This window comes from Gordionus sp. m RMFG-2023, chromosome 2 (genome assembly GCF_954871325.1).
Source record: "Gordionus sp. m RMFG-2023 chromosome 2, tfGorSpeb1-WG-v2, whole genome shotgun sequence".
Taxonomy (NCBI): domain Eukaryota; kingdom Metazoa; phylum Nematomorpha; class Gordioida; order Chordodea; family Parachordodidae; genus Gordionus; species Gordionus sp. m RMFG-2023.
In genome coordinates this window covers 6,754,201-6,776,916 of record NC_088776.1, presented here as the reverse complement: position 1 = coordinate 6,776,916, position 22,716 = coordinate 6,754,201, and the positions used below count along the sequence as shown (strand labels likewise).

At 30.0% G+C, this 22,716-nt stretch overlaps 1 protein-coding gene across 5 annotated transcripts in view; it reads right to left on the bottom strand.

Annotated features, from left to right (window-relative positions):
• LOC135924749 (histone-lysine N-methyltransferase SMYD3-like) overlaps nt 1-11,635 on the bottom strand; it is a 28,243-nt gene extending 16,608 nt beyond the window's left edge. For 4 of the 5 annotated variants that reach the window (XR_010571389.1, XR_010571390.1, XM_065459854.1 and 1 more), the window contains exons 1-7: nt 11,463-11,635; nt 8,810-8,876; nt 7,658-7,777; nt 6,134-6,352; nt 4,912-4,979; nt 2,133-2,253; nt 1,037-1,202 (exon numbers count right to left, since the gene is read on the bottom strand). Coding sequence is in view for 2 of the 5 variants with exons in the window: in XM_065459854.1 (XP_065315926.1) it covers nt 1,037-1,202; nt 2,133-2,253; nt 4,912-4,979; nt 6,134-6,352; nt 7,658-7,777; nt 8,810-8,876; nt 11,463-11,569 (868 nt within the window). In the remaining 3 variants the exon portion in view is untranslated. Of the gene's footprint in view, nt 1-1,036; nt 1,203-2,132; nt 2,254-4,911; nt 4,980-6,133; nt 6,353-7,657; nt 7,778-8,809; nt 8,877-11,458 lie in introns of all 5 variants that reach the window. The other variant, XR_010571391.1, reaches the window with a different exon arrangement.
• Nucleotides 11,636-22,716: the final 11,081 nt, after the last annotated feature.

The following is a 22,716-nucleotide window of genomic DNA, read 5'->3' as shown; positions in this document are numbered from 1 at the left end:
TAATCTAATGTTTAAAAAAAAATAGCGCGCTACCTTTTAATGCTGCCCAATATAGTCATTATATTAGCGCGCTACTTTTTTGAAACTTTAAAAAAATATAAGAAATATAACTGACTATAAACACGAAAAATAATTAAATTTAAATTATAATTTTTATATTTTATTAATTATATTTTCGAAATTTCTTATTTTAAATCCAAACCAACTGATGTAATATATTTAAAATGTCTACGCAAATGGATATAGATTCTAATATTCTTATTTTATATTCCATTACTCTTAGTATAAGGCAAGACTTATAAAGCTTAGACTTGGGAATGATGATATAGAATTGTTATTAAAATGTAATAAAATAATAAACATACATAATCATTTCTATTACACTCGAAATATTTTTTTAAAATTATTATAAATGTTGATTTTTATTTATGCAATTACATCAAAAAAATTTATTTGTAATTATTTTTTATACATAAAGATCCACTTTTTAAAAATGTTAGATAATCGGCGTTATTTTTTCCATAAGTAGTGGTAGCATAGCGCGCTACGTTTTTTGGCAAATAGCGATAGCACTTTGCTTTTAAAAACAGGGCTAAATACCATTGCAAAAAGCTCCCCAGAAAAAGTATTATACTTATCATTTTAAATATTATATTGATATGGTTCTATTCTTTTAACGATTTTATAAAGGTTGAGGTATGATCGAATTTCAAAGAAATTCCGGTAAACGGTTCCGTCCACTCTATGATATATATCTCCATCATTTAGATTTTATCATTTTTATATGTTCTAAAATAGTATGAGATTGCCGTTTTCTCTACCCTAAATTGATTAGACGTATTAGGATGAGAACTTTTATAAATACAATAAAATAGGTTGTATTAGGATTACAGTCATCTGTGATTTACCATCAATTGTGACACATTATCATATGTAATTTTACAACTATTTATGATTCACAACTATTTTTGACGGTATATAATAGTAAATGAAAATAAGTATCTTATCAATTTTATAAATGCCTAAAATAAATAACCATCTATTATATCTATCTTATATTCGTTCTCTAGACTATTCGATGATTGCTCTTGAGTCTTATCTGAGCAACACAATGCGCAATCACAGGTAAAATGTAAATTGTTTTTGAAGAAATGTTGTCTAGCACAGGTTGAGCTTATCGGATTCATATATGTAATATGCACCTAATGATAATTAAATTATTTTAAAATCATAAGTTTAATTAAACAGTATAGATGATCTAATTTACTCTTATCCCCACTTTTTTTTGGTGTAATGCGAGTGAAATTAGATAAAAATAAGATAATTTGGCAGTATGTTCATATGGGATTAAGCTAGGGTTCGATGATGTATAAAATGGTTATCTAATATAATAACACTTGCTATTAAAAATCTAGATACTAATTATCAAAAAAATTATCAAGAAAATATTTTTTAAAAAAAACAAAATATGCATTTGCCAATCATTTTTGATCGGAATACGTCAAGTTAATTCTTTCGTTAAATTTAAAACTTTTAAATTTTAATCGGACATAGATGTTCGAATAACCGGATGAAAATATTACCGGAAAAAAAAGACTCTTAAAAAAAATTTTTTTAATTCTTAGTTAGAAAAAGGGGATGGGGAATTATTTTAAAAACTAATTTGAAATATAACAATGTTTTGATCTAGCGTTAGTCTCTATGAAATATTTAGGGTTAGATTAGTAAATTTACTATTAAACTAGACATAAAACATGGCCTTCTGGGGTCTAATATCAGTATAAATCGGATATGCGTAGAAATCAATTCTTGTTTCGTATCGATGTCGGTCATTATTGCTTCAATTTTAATTGATACCAAAGATGGTTAACAAGAAAAGAAAAGACTAGGTTTTATTTTTTTTAAAAAATTGCGCAAAACGCTAACACTCAATTTAGAAGCATTATAATTACCAATCCATAATATAACTAAAAAGAACACTTGTGATTTCCTTGGATTAATATAGGATGTGCCTAGACATTTAACCATTAAAAAAAATAATTGCCAAATCATCTATTTTAAATAAAATCACAATATTATTTTATTTTATCAATGTTGAATAGCAAATTTATTCATATTGGTAGTTCGATTACATATTTTTCCAAGTCATTCGCATTGGGCAAGTAAACATCTTCTATCAAAACCAAGTGTTGGGTCCTACCGTTAGATATACAAACTCCATTTGGGATACAGTTGTGATTAACTTTTGAATGGCTAAAAAAACATTTCGAATTATATATGCTTTACGAAAGTTTAACATTTCTTAAGGCCGGTAGCAAAAATCTTAGGTGAGAACTTAGGATGACTTAAATGAATAGTTCAGTCGAACTGATTTATATTCAAGATTACTTAAATATAAATTAATAATAATCAATAGTTGCTCCCAGAAGATCATTACCAAATATTCTATGCTAGATCTAAATATACATTATATAATATCTAAAACTTATTTTAAAATTGGCTAATGAATTACATATTTATATGATACAGCAGAGCAGACCATCAAAAAATGATGAATAAATTTGTAATTATTCCCTCAATTTAATTACGGGCGAATCAGAAACTTGTATTTATTATGAAAATTTTTAAGGTCGAGCTTATTCATAAATTCTACAAGAAAACAGATGTTGAATGAAGCGGAAAGTTCCAAAACTTAAACGATAATTTTTTCGCGCATTATTAATTGCTATTTTTCTACTGTATTATTATATTTATCGTTTTAAGTTTCAGCCAGTTTCTAAGCACTTTCACTTCGAATAACCTCTAGGTGCATTCGGTTAGCATGGAATTGCTTTTAAAAAAGTCCCTAAGCTAAATGCCATTTTTTTATTTTACCTAGCCAGTATTTTTGTCATCTTCAGCTGAGCTTTAAGCAATGACATGTAATATTATATAGACTGACGATCATTCATTTTAATGTAAATCAGCAGGGGACATGCCATTTTGGTTTCGCATCTAAATAATATATATTCATATTTTATGTATCTTAGAGACCTGCAGGCCCTACCATAAGCATTGCCCGGTACACAGGCCGGGCCGTATTTAAACTTTTTAAATATACCCTAGCCGATAAACCCGAGCCGGGCTTAAAAATTTATTTAAAAAAAAAATTAAAATCAAATATTTTATATCGCCATTATTGGCTATAAAAATTAAAAATAAATAAAATATATTTTCCGGGCCGGGCTGAAAAAAATATCCGGGCCAAGCCGGATCGTGTGAATGGTACCTCAGCAGGTCTCTGATGTATATATTTCAGAGACCTGCAGACCCGGCCCTATACCCGGCCCGTATTTTAAATTTTTTAAATATACCCGGGTCGGGCCGGGCCTAAAAAATTTTTTTTAAAATATATCCGGGCCGGGCCTAAAAATTTTTTTTTAAATATATCCGGGCCGGGCCTAAGATTGTTAAACCCGGTCCGGGCCGGGCCTTAATATTTTTTATAAAAATTTTTACATTATGAGTTAATGGTTATAAGATTATATTATATTATAGTTATGATTAATATAATATTGGGTGATGGTTAACACACCTAACACCCACAGATCGATCTAATTATTAATTTCCTGCAAATTTATACAAAGTATTAATATATTTTTTTATAATTCATATCTAAATTTTTACAACATATTTTACCAAAACAATCAAATAAAGGAATATCTTAAATAAGCCACAATATTCAAGTATTAATAATATATATTTTTTATAATTCATATCTAAATTTTTAGAATATTTACCAAAACAATCAAATAAAGGATTATCATGGCACAAAATACTAATGATATAATTAATAAAATTAAAAATAATATTTATTCTTTTAGAAATACAAATAATAATTTAAAATCTGAAATATGGGCTAAATTTAACATCATCATAGATGAAAATAAAAAAACATTGGCTACGTACAATATAAGAATTGTTCAAGTATATTATCTTATAATTATAAACATGGAACATCACATCTAAAAAGACATAAATGTGATGGCAAATCCATGAAGGTTAATAAAAATTTTTTACACCTGAAAAACCAACCTATAAATGTAATATAAAATATTTATTTTTATTTTATAAATTAAATAGTAAATTAAATACAATATATTATATTCTCAAAATATTTTCCATTTTTATAAATTAAATATTAGTTTTATTTTTATAAATGCAAAAAATATAGTATATGCTCAAAATATCCATTTTTATAAATAACAGTTTTATAATTTTTATAAATTCAATATAATATTCTCAAAATATCAGCTTTTTTCATGTATTTTTTAAATAATAAGCGATAATACTTGCTGAAAAATATGGTAAAATACCTCATGGGTGAATTTTTGTATATACCAGGTCGAATATAATTTTAAAAAATTCCGAGTCGGGCCTGAAATTTTTAAATCCGGGCCGGGACGTAAAATTTTTTTTTAAAATTTATCCGGGCCGGGCCTTAAATCTTTAAATCCGGGCCGGGCCGGGCCGTAAAAAAATTTTTAAAAAAATATCCGGGCCGGGCCTAAAAAATTTAAAACCGGGCCGGGCCGTGCAAATGGTGCCTCTGCAGGTCTCTGATATATTTTAAAAAAAAACTCTACGGAAACCAAAATGGCGTGTCACACAGCAGATTTGTTTTTAACGACTCTTATATGCATTCTAATGAATGAATCGTCAGTCTGGATATGCAGTATTATATGTAATTGACCTCAGGGGGGGGGGGCGATAACTAGTTTGTTTTATTTCGGTTTGTTTTACATTTAAATTTTTAAAAATAGTATTCCAAAGAATCAAACTAAGTTCTGGTTCAAGGAAAGTAGCCGTTTCACAGCCCTCATCATTTCATGTAATATATAAAAGAATATTATTTAAAATTAGAATATATACTTGATAAAAATTCCCGAGCCTATTCCCTGCCGGTGTTCGTCCATTATAGTAAATGAATTAATCAATATCTAAGAATTTAAAAAAATATATAAAAGGCCCCCATACGAACATCTTAAAATATAATATACTATATAAAATATGTATTTGGTATGGAGGGAGATTTTTAGGTGGCCTTTTCGACTATAAATATTTAGGTCGCTGCAGGTCTTTGGCGGTTGCACATTTCTTCTTATAAATAATTTTTATTTTTATTCACATATTATTTTTTTCTGAAATAATTTGAATCACAGTTTTATATTACTTAGCAGACGCCTAATAGTGCTTTCAAATTGAAAGCATTTGCTCTGTTTAATTTCAAATTATGTACTTACATATTGTATCATGAAAATGTAAACTTTTTTTGCGTTATATATGCTTAATACAAACTCTTCAATTTGAAACCACTATTATAGTTATTATTTCAAATTTTTTTTAATCTTATATTAATTTTCTGAAGAATTGTATCAATTTTTATCAGAAAATGATATAATCAAAACTTTAAAAAATTTTCAGTGGAGAGAATTGTTTTTACTTTCCTCTTCAGCCTTCTCACTATAGTTAGCAGTTATGTATTTTATGGACAATGAATAAAAAAAATTGGAAGGAGTGGGGAGGGTTAAGTAAATAAGAGGATCAGTTCCACCCAGATAGAGTAAATACTTAAGAATTTTATTTGGCAGGGGTAAAAATCTTTATTTGGATCTCTGGTACTTGAGGTTATTCAATTTTATTCAAGGTCCTTTATTAGATGGCATGTTTTATTCCTGGTCCCAAAATTTGGTGGCGATTGGAATAAAAATAGTGTTGTTAGGGTCCACACTTAATTAGAAGATTAGGATCATGCCTGTTTGGCATTATTTTCTGTATTAATTGACCATTTTATTATTTTACATTTTCGATACTCAAAATATTTAAAGCTTATAAATATTTTTTTTAAAAAATAATTTAAACAGTTTGTTGTTAAACGGCTCGATTTTAAAAAAAAACGACTAACCCAATCTTTTAGCCAAAAATATTAGGCTAGTCTGGAGGATTTTGCTTATAGATGGCAGACAAAAAGGGTGTTGGGCATCATTTAACGAAATCTCGAGGCTGTGTAAAAATCGCCGCTTAACAACACTATCCCGATTAAAATATACTGTAAATATTATTTTTAAAAAAATTAAAACTATATTGAACCTACTTTGCAGTATATATGGGGCAATATTTGTTCATATTTATCCCATATTTTTTGGGGCAATAAAATTTTGAGTAAATCGAGATGGACTTTTATTTCAGATTTGGACATCTCCATATCCTTCAAGAAGTGTTCCTTTAAATCCATAAAGTTGTATTTAGTCAATTTAATTTTTTCATTGCAATAAGATATTAAATTTTCAGGGTCATCTTTAGTTGATTTGCGCTTTAAATTAATATATATTTTTTAAAAAAATATATACTTCTTTATAAAAATATTTCGAAATATTTATTTTTTAGTCTTTCTCCTACTTTTTATCCATTATATTTATTACCTTTCACTAATACACCAATTTGATAGTTAGAAAATTATGAAAAATATTTTTGAATATTAACCTAATCCTAAATTAAGCCCTGATTTAACAAATCGAACTCTAAACCTAGTATCATTATCATATAAATTCCTAATTAATAATTAATCTAACCCTAACCTATAATATAGACTTTAGCCCAATGAAAGATAATAAGAAAGAAAAGAAAGAAATAAAGAACTTTCTTTGTTATAATTATATTTTTTATAAGTTAAATCTTTCATAAAGATTTTTTCAAAGATCCTTTTTTTTTAAAAAAATCCTCTTAGCTAATCTTCAAAGATTTTTGTCCATGAATGATCCTTCGTCTATTTGATTTAGCACCTCACCTCACGAATTTAACATAAAAATTATTGCTAATTTATTATAGAAAGTATATTTTATTTAAAAAAAAATAATATTATTAAATTATTATTTTAAAAATAAAATTAGAAATATTAATAAATTTATATCATCTTTATCTGAAAATCATTTGGTATAAATTTGATTAACATCTTTTAGTTTATGACCAAATAAAATATGAAAAATGAGATTTTCATTTATTTTCTTAATTATAATGTATTAAAATGTATATATTAATAACTGTTTTGTTAACGAAATCTTTTTGAAAAATATGTTTTGAGTTAAAATTAAATAGAAGAAAAAAATAATCATCTCTTTAAAAATATTCAAAAGATTGTGAAAATTTATTTCCTCTAACCACCTTGATCCAAATATAATTTCCTTTTAAGCGTCTATTGCTACATTGTCATGCCTAGGGCTGCATTTAAATCAATTGGCCACGAGAGAGAACTTTATCAAAAAGAAATTTTACAAATCGGGAAAAGAACATATAAAAGTTTATCTGTCATCCCCGTCTAAAATTTCCATATATCTCTTGCAGTTATAGTATGTATAACTAGATTAGACCAAAATATTTATTATTATGATCATTGATCTTTCTTAGCTCCTTTTGATAATATTTTCATAATTTATAAACGTAACTCAGTATAATGTCATTGTCTCATTACAATACAATATTGATTACCTCAACACAATGTATGATTCACCTGGAAGTTACAGTAGAATAAATTCATTTATATTTTAAATTTATGGGAGTTTTTTTTTTACATTTAGGAAATGTACTAAAATAAAATGATCATTGTAATAAAAATATATACCTCAAGTTTAAAAATTATACGAAATAGGAGGTGGAATTGGTAATCAACTCGGACCCGATCCTCTAAAGCTAAACCTTTGATTATTTTACATTCGTATTTATGATCTACCCAATCTTTTGCCTATTAATAATATAAAATATAAATTCATTTATGGATAATTCTTTTATTTATTAAGCCAGGTATCATTAGTGTTGCTGAACGGCCGATTTGAGCCGATTTCTAAAAACGGCGAACTCTATATTTTAGCCAGAAATATATTGTCTGAATTTCACATTTTAGCCAGAAAAATATTGTCTAAGTTTTGAGATTTCGCTAATAGATGTTCAAACCTTTGTGCCACCTATGTACAAAATCTTAAGGCTTGCATAATAATTTTCTTAATAAAATATTTAGTTAACCGTGTCTAAAAATTGGCTAAAAATGAGTCCTTTAACAATACTAGGTATCATGAATAAATTTTATAACGATCAATTTAAATCAATCAATTTATATAATATATAATATAAGTAAACTGGGATAAAAAAAAAATCAGCAAAGAATAAGAAAGGAAAGGGAATAATATCTAACTAAATATTTTTTTTATACAATAGATAGATGACGCCTGCAACCTCTCATATCATTGTTCTGTAAGTATCACCATTTATAGTCTTATAATTTACTAGAGCTCAAGATTTAACTTTTTCCAATGGTCATTTACCGAGGGTGGAATAAAAACAACATTCAAGCTTTTATTATCTGAGCCAATGGCAAGCGTTTATTAGGGCTTGAAGTGAAATATGATGACAAGAAGATAAATTTGCACCCAAAATCTGTATCATTTTAGATTTATAGATATGTCCTGGTGGACAAGGTTACTCTAAAAGAGCGAGAAAAACGCGTTGGGTCTGGCCGGACAATTTCTACAAAATATATCTTACACACCAGGCTAGGTTAAAGTAATTATCAGCTGGACTGAAAAATATGATGGGAAATTTTTAAGGGCAGTTTGGGCCGACCTTTATTTTTTTTTTTTACTTTTTCTGGACTCCCTGAACCTGAACCTTGTTCAGACATTTTTTTACCGAACCCATAACCCTTTTTCTTAGAAAGGAATGTTCCCAGCTTTGTTATTAATTAATTTAAGTTGAATCTTAATTATATTAAAATAATTACTTGGCATGCCTTATTACAATATCGATGCAACTCACAGCTAATGCACTTGGAAAGCTTGTTTTTTGCGCTATATATTTTAAAAATTGAATAATAGTAGAAATCATAAATTCTTATATAAATCAGAATTAAATAACAACACCAAATTAATTTATTAAAATTTTACGATAGTTTAATACATATGTCCCTTATCAGCAGCTTCAATTCCTAAGTCATTGCCTATTCTGCTAAAATTATCCCCTATCCCGCTAAAATATTATCTCTACTCCTGAAATTTAGATTCAAAAAAATTAACAAAATGATAGGGGCTTAAAATTTTGCCTGACTCCTTTAAGAGATAAGTTCAATAATATAAAAAAACCCCTAGGGGTCTAACTGACTATTCCGCGACTTACTTGCCTCCAACTTGTGATAGAATTCTTTGTCCCTTCCGGAAAAGTTAATTTTACTTTCTATATTTAATTTTAAAATCTATTTTAATTTTCAAATAAAACAGATCCATTTATTCCCTTTTACAAGGGTTAGGCTGGAGTATATATTTTTTTTGGTAACAAGGTAGTTAGTGTTAGACAGGAATAGTCATAAATAATTTGCTCTCAAAAAAATCGCATGTCTTACAAAGCAAAAAAAAACAATAAGAATAAGAATAACTTTGATTCCATAAAAATTTAGCCGACTTTTTAATGCTTCTTAATTCCGTTAATAACCCTTTGTTCTTTAGCATCAGATTAATGTCCCTTCAGAGGGTTACGAAGAAAGAAAGAAAAATAAAGCATAGCCCCAAAATTACATTGTTTGTTATTCTAAGGACTATATCAATATTGTATGGTAGATGTACGCCAGGACGGGAAGAGATGGTAACCCCCCCCTTCCCCAAAATATTTAAATGCTGCCCCGTCTCCTATAATAAAGATATTTACATTTAAAATTATTAGTAAAAATTTTAATATTTCGTGTATATAATTTTTAAGAAAGCTATTTTAAGATTAGTATTATCAAAGGAGGTGTAAAATTAGGTAATTAAATATTGCCTTGCATATTCAATATTAATATTATGTTTCAGGATTCAAAATATTACTTTGGTCATTCGATCTTATCTCAGAAAAAAGTAAATTGGCTAAAATCTTCCATAATTTTTATTTTTTTTACTAAATAAATTTTTTTATTTATCAACTCAATCTATCAAGTAATCATCAATTTCTATTAGTGTATCTAATCATAGGCGTAGCCGGTGGGAGAAGAGTCCACCGGAAGTAGAAAAATAATTGATTTTGCAGGGCTCCAACAGCAATTTTAAAATCAGGTTGTTAAATCAATAGAATTCTAAAATAGAAATATATCACACAGTTTCATTTGATATTTTAAACTATATTTTTGATAAAACACTGAAAATTTTTAAAAAAGTTTGAAATTTTTTTAGCTAAAAAAAACCTACATTTTTAATAGATTATTTTAGGTTTAGTAACCAATAAAATAAGTATTTTCTCATCTGATATAAACACTAACCCTTGCATAGACCTACCGAGCTCGGTATCAGGCAGTAAAAGAAACTTATGGATTACTGTTACCGAAAGTAGTGGGTTTAGTGTCTAAAAACTTAAGTATTACTTATAATTTACTTTAATACCTAGATTAACTCTAGCCGATATCAGCCATAAACTGCTTAGCCAACATCTAAACGTTTCCCCTACTTAATTTTATTCTCATTCTTTTTTTTTAAAAAATATAGATTTATATATCACACTATTTTTTAATATAAATAAATACTCTACCTATGCGATGGTTTCTTTTATAAAATTTATCAGTATATAGTTAGATATTTTTAATTGAAGAATGAAACATATGTGAGGAATATTTTCTCCCCTTTTACTTAACATTTAAAAAAAATTAATAAAATTTGGATATTTTTGTCCGTTGTCTTAATATCCGAAGGTCGATGTATTTTTATCCGGGTTAATTTATGTCCAGTGTCTTTTTGTTTAGAGTAATTTTTTTACCCAGGCTTTTTGTCCATGACCCTTTTTACCGACTACCAAAAATTTTTTAAAACAGTATATTTATTTATATTAATATAAAAATTAAAATTTAAAAAAACAGAAAAATACTTTTAAAAAAACATATGATTTATACTATAACTTAGTTTTGATTTTTAATACCGGTTAACTCAATGTTTTATTCAGAAAAATATTACGCAGGCCTAAATATTTGGCTCATAGGTGGTACAGAAGTTTTGGACATCTATTAGCAAAATCTCGAGAATTAAGTAATATTTTTTGGCTAAAATATTGAGTTAGCCGTTTTTAAACGAATCAAATCGAGCTGTTTAACAGCATTACTATTATGGATATCAATAAATTTAAAAAAATATTTGATGTTGGGGAAAATTTTAAAAAAAATTTTCATTATAAAAATGTTTTAATTAAAACGAATAGGTTATAAACCGTTTCAAAAAATTTATAAAGGCTCGGTTTGCTCCTTCTAGCTATATGGCATAAAGGTTCACTTACGGTTCCGACAATTATAAAGGTTTATTTCGGTATAACAGTTCGATTAGATCCGAACCGGTCTTACTAACTTTTCTTAAAATAAGTATTTCTTCACATTTTTATAACTACTTTTCTTTGAATCTTCATTTGTATAAATAAATTTTACTTACAAACAATAAGAACAATGAGTGCTTCTACAATCATCCGAAAGAGTTACCGCGTAAGGTTCTTCTGAAAATAGTAATGTTCCTCTTCTTAATAAAATATTTTCTTTCATTTTGTCGCGCGTGGATAACTGAACCGATATTTAGAAATTACTAAATTATGAAATTAAAATTTTTCTAATTTATTTTAAAATTGTCGAGTGAAGGATAGAATAGAATAGAATATTTATTTATTTTTTATTTATAAATAATATAAATAAAAATTTGATGTTTTCTTTTTTTTTAAAAAAAAAAATTCTAAAAACTAATAATAAAAAACAACAACTCATTGTCCTGTCGCCGCCGGCGTTGTCGTCATTCAAGAAAGTTAAATTTTTTTTAGAAAAAAATTGGAAAAATACGAAATAAAGTATTGGCCAGATCCAAGATTACCTAAAACAAAGTCATGTAAAGTTTTAAAGTTAAAACTTTTTGAAATTCCAAGCCATTAAAGGATGAATTATTTGGGTTCATCTTAATTTATTTTAAAACATTTGATAAGGTATTTGTAACCTAGCCTGATTTAATAATTTATACTATCAAGTAGACATTAACGCGAATGCATTTTTTTTCACATTCTAAACTAGGTATACTATTAGTAGCAATAGCATAGCCAAATGAAGGATGGGATACATTGATAACCCCCCCCCCCTCCTACATACCCTTCCCACTTTCACCAACAAATATATCACAATGAACAATAAATAAACTTATTCAAATAAGAAATCCCCATCGTATCTATTTCTTTTAATTTATAGTGATAGAATAATTTGATATCGTCCGATCCGAATAATAAAATTTATTAATCGTATCGAATAATTCGTTATACGATAATATATCGAGAAATTTTTTTGAAATTTTTATTGCGCTATTTATGGTATTTAATTTTAAATTCTATATTGCTAATGCTCTTTCATCAAGGAAAGTTGAAGTGGTTGTTGAAATTCTTCGAAATCTATTTTACCAATTTGGTTCATCCAAAATTTAGAAAAATGACAATGGCAGAGCATTCAAGAGTAATTTAACTTTTAAAAATATATAATTTTTATTATTCTTAGATAAATTATTCACGATATGATCGAGGAAAAAAAATTCCTTCCGTTAGCATTACTCATTCCAGGCATAGGCTCCCAAAAATGAGCGGGCTCATCGGAAGTGTAAATTTCACATTGAAAACTCTCATATTTGTATATATTTTTGACACGCAGGGTGAGAAAATTTAAAAAAAAATAAATACATTTCAAAAAAAGTATTTGAATATTAATGATCTGCATCGGGCCTAATTTCAAAAAGGCCCTGCCATAATGATGCTTTATTTATATAATATTCTATAATTATAACAAATAAAATAACAAACTTTTTTGTCAGAATATATCCTACATTGAAACCAATCTTCAAAATTATGAAAATTTTTATGATCCTGTTTACATATAATACACACATCTTTTATTAATTTAATAATGTTTTTTTTTAATTTTTCATTAATAATAAATTTACTGAAAAATTATCTAATTCTATATTTAGATATATAACATCCTTTGATTTTATTATCGGGCCAATATTAGAATCTGATAACTAAAATGCTCATATCCAATAAAATGTATTAATTTGAATCATATTATATTGTCAATTAAAATAGATATAAAAATATTTATTTGTCAGATATAATTCATTTAAATAATTGATATTATTATCAGGCTAAAATTTATAGGCTATAATGTTTATACTTCATACTATAAACTATATTAATTTGAATCATAATATATTGTCAATTAAAATGGAATATACAAAAAATATTTGTTTGTTAGATATAATTCATTTTAAATTATTGAACTTATTATCAAAATTTATATATGCAATATATATAATATCTCAATATATATTATATTATCACAATATATATTATATTATCACAATATATATTATATTATCACAATATATATTATATTATCACAATATATATTATATTATCACAATATATATTATATTATCACAATATATATTATATTATCACAATATATATTATATTATCACAATATATATTTTATTATCACAATATATATTATCACAATATATATTATATTAGCACAATATATTAATATATTCCAATATAGATATGAAGATTTTAGTTTGCAAGATATTTATTTAGGTCTGATATTATATTAAAATTGAAATGTATTATGAAAAATCACATTAATAAATTTATATAATAATTATTATTTTAAATATTAAATTTATAAAATATTATCTTTTAACCTGTAATAGATAGTAATTTTCCTGATGAGATATCCTTTTCATACAGTTTTATAGCTTCTTCATAATCCTTTTTAGTAAAAATTTTCCTATTTTGAATTTTGCGTATATATTTGCATACCATAATAATATCTATTTTAGAAAAAATCTTCAATTTTAAATCATACTGGTTTTAAAATAAAATCCTTTGAACCGACAAGCCCCTTGCGCCGAGTAGCCCTGGTCTCCCCTAGTTGTAAAGAAGAAATGAAGATTAGAATACAAAAAGCGAGATATGCTTTTTATACGTATATGAAAGTATGAAAAACAAAGGAGATTTGGGTATTTATTAGACTGCGGATCATCAACTCGACAATAATTCTTATATTTATGGAGGGGACATATGAGAAATAAATAAAACAAAGTATAGAATATTTATCTCAAACTCAAATCTTTGGAAAAGGTCAGATCATATGCCATCCAGCCCACATAATAAGAAACTGACCACATCTAGGACACGATGCCATAACATGGCTTTATACATACAAAGGGAAACAGTACACGAAATACAAATCACTATGGTACTACAAAACTATAAAGGATGTGATGGAATTAAATATCAATATGAAACAATTTATAAAACTAAACAACTGTAAGAAATCTATCAAAAAACTATTTCGCAGCAAAGAGAGTATTTCAAATGAAAGTTCACAATCCAAAATTTTGGCTCAATCAAAGAACAAAAAAAATATTATTATCAAATACATCTCTAGTTGATTTTACTTACTATGACAAATTACTATAAAGATTTAGAATTTAAAATATGCGATATATTTAATTTATTGATTTTCATGGTATTAATTTCTTAATTTTTCATGGTAACAATAAATCCTTCAATATATAAACAATCAAATACAGGAATATTCTCAAAACCGATTTGTAATCAACTAGTGCTTACACAGAGATATCTTAAACTTACAATTATCTACTCCCAACCCTAAAAGTCAAACAAACATGTAGAGGGCTCCTCATATTTTTTACTTTTACACACAAGTTAAAAAAGTTCTTAGTTGAACTTTCAACGCAGGAACAAAAGCGCTATATACCAAGCATCACTTAAATTATATTTTTATTATTAACCATTTTATAAAAATTCTCCAAATGTTCCGATCATATTTTATCTGTAATGTTTATATAATAATAAAAATATAGTTATTGTCGCAGTAGCTATCACATAAATTATGTAATTACAAATATAATTAAGATCCCCGTCTTTTACAAAGCTTGTTGACGTTGTTACAAATCGCTTGAGCCCGATCCCACGTATATATATATACGGCGATCGGGAATATAAATTATTTCTGCTAATTTATTATTACACGATCAATACGCCGTTCCATCCCAAAAATTTTGTGGAAACCTGCGAACCTAAGACTAAAATTGAAGGTGATAATAATACCAGACGTCTCAGAAACAATTCTGCACCCTCGGATAATACGAGAGCCATGTCTGACGCAGCAAGAAATCAACTTAAAGCCGAATTGGACGCAGTGAAAATAAGATTAGACGCCATTGCTATGGAATCCACCGGTAAGATGGACCTCATGGAAAATAAAATGGAAATGATCTTAAGTGCCCTCCAAAAACTGTCGGGAAACAAAGAGGAGAAAGCAAGCTCATCGTTGATGAACCCAATGGACTCGAACCCTCAGCCTAAACATACACCGTTGTTTTTTCCCACATTGGTGCTACCTCCGATTCCGCTAGTAGATCTCACCAAAGAGTCGATGGAATGTCTGCTAACTGAAGATGAAATTAAAAATCTCAGTATTCAAACGGAGACGGACAAGCGGAAACTCATCCGTGTAGCCAAGCATTACGTCAATGCCATGCATGTGGCTGAAGTTACAGCGGGCTATCAAGCTAAGGGCAGAGACGCGCACGAATTCCCATCGTTAAAAATAGCGGTTGAGGAACTCAAAGAGGACATGTCGTACAAGTTCTTACGGGATATAGCGGCCAAGGCTCAGATATACGCGAAAGCCGTCGCATGGGGATGGGAGCAAACCAAATGGGAATCCCAATCCCAAGTCTTCAAATTCCTGGGACCCCCGCCGACGATAACCGAACAGCCCTTTTCCAGAAACCCAGTCGGAACCGGGCGCAAGACTGGGTTCAATCAAACCCGCGCCGCCCAACAACTACAACCCCAACAATCAGAACCATCTACGACTGCCTATAACAACTACCAGATTGAATACGTCCCAAAGTCCAAAGACCCCAGGAGAGGAAAGAAGCCTCCAGCGGGTCGGTGATATTCTAAATTCACTACCTCCCTCAGCATTGGAGCTGGGGGTAGGGGAAGTCTTGGCTCCTTGGGTGGATACCTGGATCACGACTATAGGACAGAATGAACTTCGACTATGGATCCGCGATTTTAGGCGCCAGAAGTTTTCACCCGGACAAGGAGCGAAGGACAAGACTTTGGACATGGATGACGAACCTTCCGATGAGGACGAGGACAGTGACGGCCACTTACCAGAGGTCCAACAATTCGACGTAGGAGGTGACCCCATTCTTATGGCCAACCTCTTCGCGGATAGGATATCGCCCCACGATCACGCTACCATGACCCCGCCAGCGCCAGCGGCCGGCAGTGGATCAATAGGAAAATTCTATAAGCTACTAAGACTTATGGGATACGATACCACCGATAGTATGGATGTAAACCTCTCGGCCCGTCTTAACCTAGCATCCTCCATCCTCAAGCCCCACCCAGACCAATCACCCTTCACAAGGAGAATCGCGCTCAGAAGATTCTGCCCCAAGCTGGATAACCAAGCCATAGAAACTAACGGCGGATATTACAAAAACCGGTTCATTAGATTGGCCAACAAATATCTCCCGATCGTGGCCCAGCTTGTTGAAGCGTCGGTGATCGAGCTGACCGACGATACTTTCTGCTCGCCCCTCTTCCTCATTCCGAAGAGCGATGGGACGCCGAGAATCATCTCGGACTTTTCGAATGTGTCGCGGAACTTCATCAAGTATCCCTTCAGGCTAAAGACCATACCCATGATCGCTCCAATGCTAGCGTCCGCGACAGTGGCAACGTAGATTGACCTCAAATCGGCTTTCTACTCGATCCCACTGGCCCAGAGCAGGAGAAGGTTCTTTGGCTTTGCGACCATAAATTCGAAATTCCGATATAAGACCCTCCCGATGGGGGCAGGATTCTCGCCATACGCGTTGCAGAATATCGTGTTAGACCTTTGCGCCAAATCGGTGAAAAAGGCTAACTATTCGGTGTACCTCGATGATATTATTGTCTTCCATGCGGACGAGCAATACGTCTTTAACGACACAATCGCCCTTCTTGACATGATATCGGCATGGGGACTTAGGATCAATGAATCCAAGTCCACCCTATCGCCCGCCAATAAAATCTCCTATCTCGGAATAGACATTAACTTCGCAAGCAAGACAGCAGGAGTCGACAAAGAAAACCGATCCCGCCTCAAATTTTGCCAGTTAATTCTATATAAACATTCCCTACAATCAATGATAATTGAGCGTAATGTCGCACTGGAAGTGCTGGGGATCCTTAATCATTACACATATTCGATCACGGGACTATCAAGGGTATTTGCACCTTACTACGATACTATGCTAAACCCAGAAGACCCACTGCCTATCGACTACCTTAAAGCTTACCCGAAGGCGGTAGCAGCGATAGAAGCACTAATGAAACCGTTTCCCTTTACCTTCAATATCAACACCATTCTCCACGTCGACGCATCTTCCACCCACATAGGGGTGTCTGACGCCTTCGCCATGGGATACTCCTTCACTTTCGACGAGGCAAAACACGCCCTAGGGGTCCCAGAAATGGTAACGCCGCACATAAACCAGAAAGAGCTATTAGCAATCTGGGTCGGCTGCAAATATTCGCTCAATAAATATAAAACGATCCCATCTATAGTAACAGACAGCCAGGTAGCGTATACCATTATCAAGAAGGGAGGATCCAAGTCCCCAGCCTGTGAGCATTTGGTAACAAGAATCATCTTATCCCTTGGATTCTACGACTTCGTTCACCTCTCAAGGAACCTAACATGGATCGCCTCAGAGGACAACCTGGCGGACACCTAGCCGGACATGGATCCCCAGTGACGAAGCACACGCCATCCTACACGGATTCGACACTGCGGGCTTAGAGGAAGCGTTTGGAAGGATCCCCCTAGCATCAACCCCATTATATATAACGGACGAGGCGGATGCAAGTGACTTCGTAAACAACTTATCGAACATGGAACACGATTTTGACCCAGACATATTCGAAAGAACGTTGGATCTGTCAAGCTATACGGCCTACGAGGAAGACGCCCCTTTCCCCGAGGAACACACCCTCCCGTAACAAGACAATTGAACACATAACCATATATTAAATGTTTACATTACATATTTTTCCTTAAAAATCGCGAACTGTTTTATCTTACCAGTGTTGTATAATAACCCCGCGGATAGGAATACCTTTATATAAAAATGCCTTCTTTTTTTAATAAACGTAGATATTTTTAATCAATATGTTTTTCCCTTCCCTCGCATATATCTCCTTTTCCCCCGGAAAGTTTTGGGATGCACGGCCAGAAATAAAGTCCCACGTATATATATATACGGCGATCGGGAATATAAATTATTTCTGCTAATTTATTATTACACGATCAATACGCCGTTCCATCCCAAAAATTTTCCGGGGTTATAATAAGTTTATACATTATATATACCACCATTTGCTTTTATATCGCCATGATGTATCAATGCGCAATATACATTATTTTAGTTATATTATAATAGTTTCGTATATATATACATGTTTACATATTAATTATAAAGGATATATATAAAACAATAAAAAGATGGCCCGGCGAGGCCACGGGGTCCTCTAACACCATTTGGTGTTAGGGGGCCCCGCATTTATAATTTTACCCGAAAAAATATTACGAAAGACTGAAGATTTTTCTCATAGATAGCGCAAAGGTTTGGTTTGGACATCTATTAGTAAAATTTCGAGGCTTCGATATTATTTTCTCCCTAAAATATTGAGTCGGCCGTTTTTAAAAATTGGCACAAGTCGAGCCTATTAACAACACCACTAATTTGTGTATGGCCAGTCAATACATACCATGTTTTGACCGGCCCAACTTACACATAACTTCACCTAGCTCATAAACTATTATATTGATTCAAATATTATTGTAAAGGTTAAGAATTGGGTTATATGTTTGGCTAAGCCCAAATCTGAATGTCTTATTTTGTAAAAAGCAAAAAACCATGGACATTTGTGGCACATCTCACTTATGAATTCACCGATCAATTTTGTCAGCCACCTAAACAAAAATCGAATTATGGAGATATAAACCATGGCATCACAATTTAGGTTGAGTTTCAATATTGGATTTTTAATCGCAATTCAAATATCAATTACATCTTGTTAAGGTTTCATTTTTTCCAGATCAGAGGAACTTTAGAATTTTTAAACAATATAGGCTATAAAATGAGAGGCCTTACAACCCAAGAAATTTTATTTTTTAAATAAAAAATATTCAAATTACCATTTTAAAATATAATTATTCATGTTTTTGGGGAACTTGTAATCCCAATTCAGTTTTTATAGATTAAATTTTTTATTATACTTGTAATATATTTTTTAAGTTAATAAATCGCATTAATTTAAAATTTTGGTCCAAAAAAAACAAGAATAATTCAATTATTGTAAACACTAATTCATGATAGGCATTTCTTTGCTACGGGGTTAGTATATATTAGATATGGGGTATGACTGGGATCGATAATTTTAAATAAAATTTCTTATATTTAAGACGCTATTTTTAATTTAGAGTTACGCCACTCGTCTTTTAAAATTAAACTTATCCAAACCATCCTTCCATAGTCAAAACTTTTATCAACCGGGTACAAGCATTTCCCCTATCTTATGTGAATTTTGTGTAGGTAATAACATTTTATTGCGAATGATAATTTATTAATAAGCTATATAATATAAATACGTTGCTTATCTTGTTTTACATCAATTTTAGAATGAAATATTGAGAATTTTACAGTAGGAGCGTAATCAAAAGTAGGGAAATTACCCTACAACCCCCCCCCCATGCCAAATTTCACTGCTCTCTTAAATATCATTTTAATCTAATAAAAATTTCAACTACCCATCTCCATTCATTCAATATATCACTATTAGAAAAAATTTGAAAGAAAAATTAAAATAACGACTATAATTTAAAATGTCTAGAAAAATAACATTTTTGTAAAAAAAATAGCCCAGGCTTGCAATATGTGGACTTAATGATCTCCAACAAAATTTATTTGGGGAAACCCATCTAATTGTACTCCCTCCCCTTATCCCTTAAGAAGAAAACAGTTTTAATTGCAAAATTTTTTGCTTACCGGATAAAATGTTGAAAACAATTCCAATTAAAAATCAATAGGAGAAAATATGTTGTTGACAAAAATATTATATTTTAAATCTTATTTTTTGTTTAATAATTCTGCACATTTATATTCTACAAAAATAAAAATTATTAAATCCAACAGCTAATATAATTTCATTAATTATATTTTAATTTATCAAATATTAAATGTATTTAATAAAAAATAAATATGTTTTAGATAATAATTTTGAACGCGATTACGAATTTAAACGCGTTATTTTTAAATAAACTCTGAAGGCTAAAAATTCAAATTTAAGAGGAACGATGAACAATTATGAATTTGTATTTTTAAAAAATTTTGCGGCATTTAATTTTATCATGCATAGAGTTATTATAAGCGTTTGAAATGATCTTCAATATATAAAATTAATGCTAATTTGGGAAAAAAATAGTTAGAGTGAATTATAAAAACATGTTCTTTAATTTTTGATGCCTAAACTTTGCTTAACATAGAACACCTGCCTTTGGCCATTTTTTTTAAGCAGAGAGGAATTATCCTAGGTTTTTTATGAATATGCTGGTAAGAAAATCTAATATGTAGCAACGTGTAATATGTAATTGCTAGAGGTGTTAGCGCATTTTGAGAATTTTCTTACTTAAACCAATGATAATATGCCATTATTTTGTCTGGAGGTAGAAAGGAGATCTACACTTAACCCCAAGTCTTTCTATGGGATATTGGTGATCCCATCTGGGCAGCGGTTTTTGTTGATAGACCTAAATTGTTCAGTAGAAGAAGACATCAGTTGAAATGAGGGCTCCTAGCTGTTGCAAAAGATGTGGATATAGTTCTATGAATTCCTATGAGTAAATATATTTAAATTACACATCTTCAAAAAGGATCAGGTCTGGCTAGTAATATCGAATATTTATAAATTTTATTATTTCTTACTATAGATATTTTTAAATAATATTCAAACTATTATGAACATTGGCGTACGCAGCAAGGGGGGGGCAGAGGGACAAATCCCCCCCCCCCCCCCAAAGCCAATGCAGATGCCAGATATATTTTTCAAAAATATTATTGTCTATATTAATTTATATTTGTTAATATTTATTCGTATCTCATATTAAATATATATTTAATTACATTTATTATAACATTTATCTACTAAGTTATTTTATCAATAATTTCGATTTGTTTTCCGGCGTAATATTTACTTATTATTTTCAAATTTTTAGTGGCGTAATATTTATCTACCATTTTCAAATTTCTAATCTATTTCTGAAACTTCTTGTCCAACAGGGAAAAAGAAATTGCAACCTTGTCTAACGAGATAGAGTCTCCGCCATCAAGCAGTAACAGCTTTTAAGGAGTTAGAAGAGCCAATATTTGCTATTACTAAAATATCACAATGGTCTGAAAGAAATATTTCCTCAGAAGCAAGAAAATTATTGGATTCAATGCTTATTCCAAATTTTATTTCTCATTAGAATGTATTATTTAATTATATAACTATTTTAAGTAATACTTTTCAAAACATGACATTGACTTGATTAAGAAAATGAGAATAGCGGAGAGCATTTTATCAGAACTCAAGGAAATTAGGGCTAATGTTGATGAAGAATTTCATATTTTATATTTTATTGTTGAGTCAAAAGCAGAGCTATACGTGTTTAATATTTGTCTCCCTCGACTTGTAGCAAGGCAAGCTCATCGTTAAAACATTAATATAGGATCAGTAGAAGAGTATATCTTAAATACATATACATTTAAAACCCAAATAAATGAATTTTTAATTCATCATGCAGCACTTACTAATCTGCAAATATTACTTCCACAAAAGCCTTCCCAACCTTTTTCAGATGGTGATAAAAAAAGAATATTTGTTAAATTTTTATTATGAAGATGTTAAAGTATCTTATGATGCCTTACTAGCTGAATAACTATGTTTATAAGATTAACTATGGATGATATAGTCCCAAAAAATGCTATGGATGCTCTGCATTATTTCAAACACATTTTAGATTAAATTCCCAATGTATTAAAAGAGTTTATAAACTCTTCCCATTAGGAAACTAATGAGAGAACATTCTCTTTTTTAATAAGAATAACAGAGGCCTGCAGAAGTACCATTTGCAGGGCACGGCCCGGATTTTTTTTAAAGATTTTTTACGGCCCGGCCTGGGTTTTTTTAAAAAAAATTCCAGGCCCGGCCCGGATTTTTTAAAAATAAATTATATTTATTTTTGATTTTTATAGCTAATAATAACGATTTCAAATATAAGCTGTTTTAAAAAATACAGCCCGGATTGAGTGTTTTTTTAAAATAATTCAGGCCAGGCTTGGGTGTTTTTTTTTAAATTTTGACCCCGGCCCGGGTATATTTAAAAAAATTAAAATACTGTCCAGCCCGGGGGCCGAGCCTGCATGTCTCTGAAAAACATACCGAGAAGTACAACATCTGAAAGTAGGTTGAAAGGTTTGGATCTTTTGAATATTCATAGGTATTTGACGACAAGCAAGGATGAGATAATTG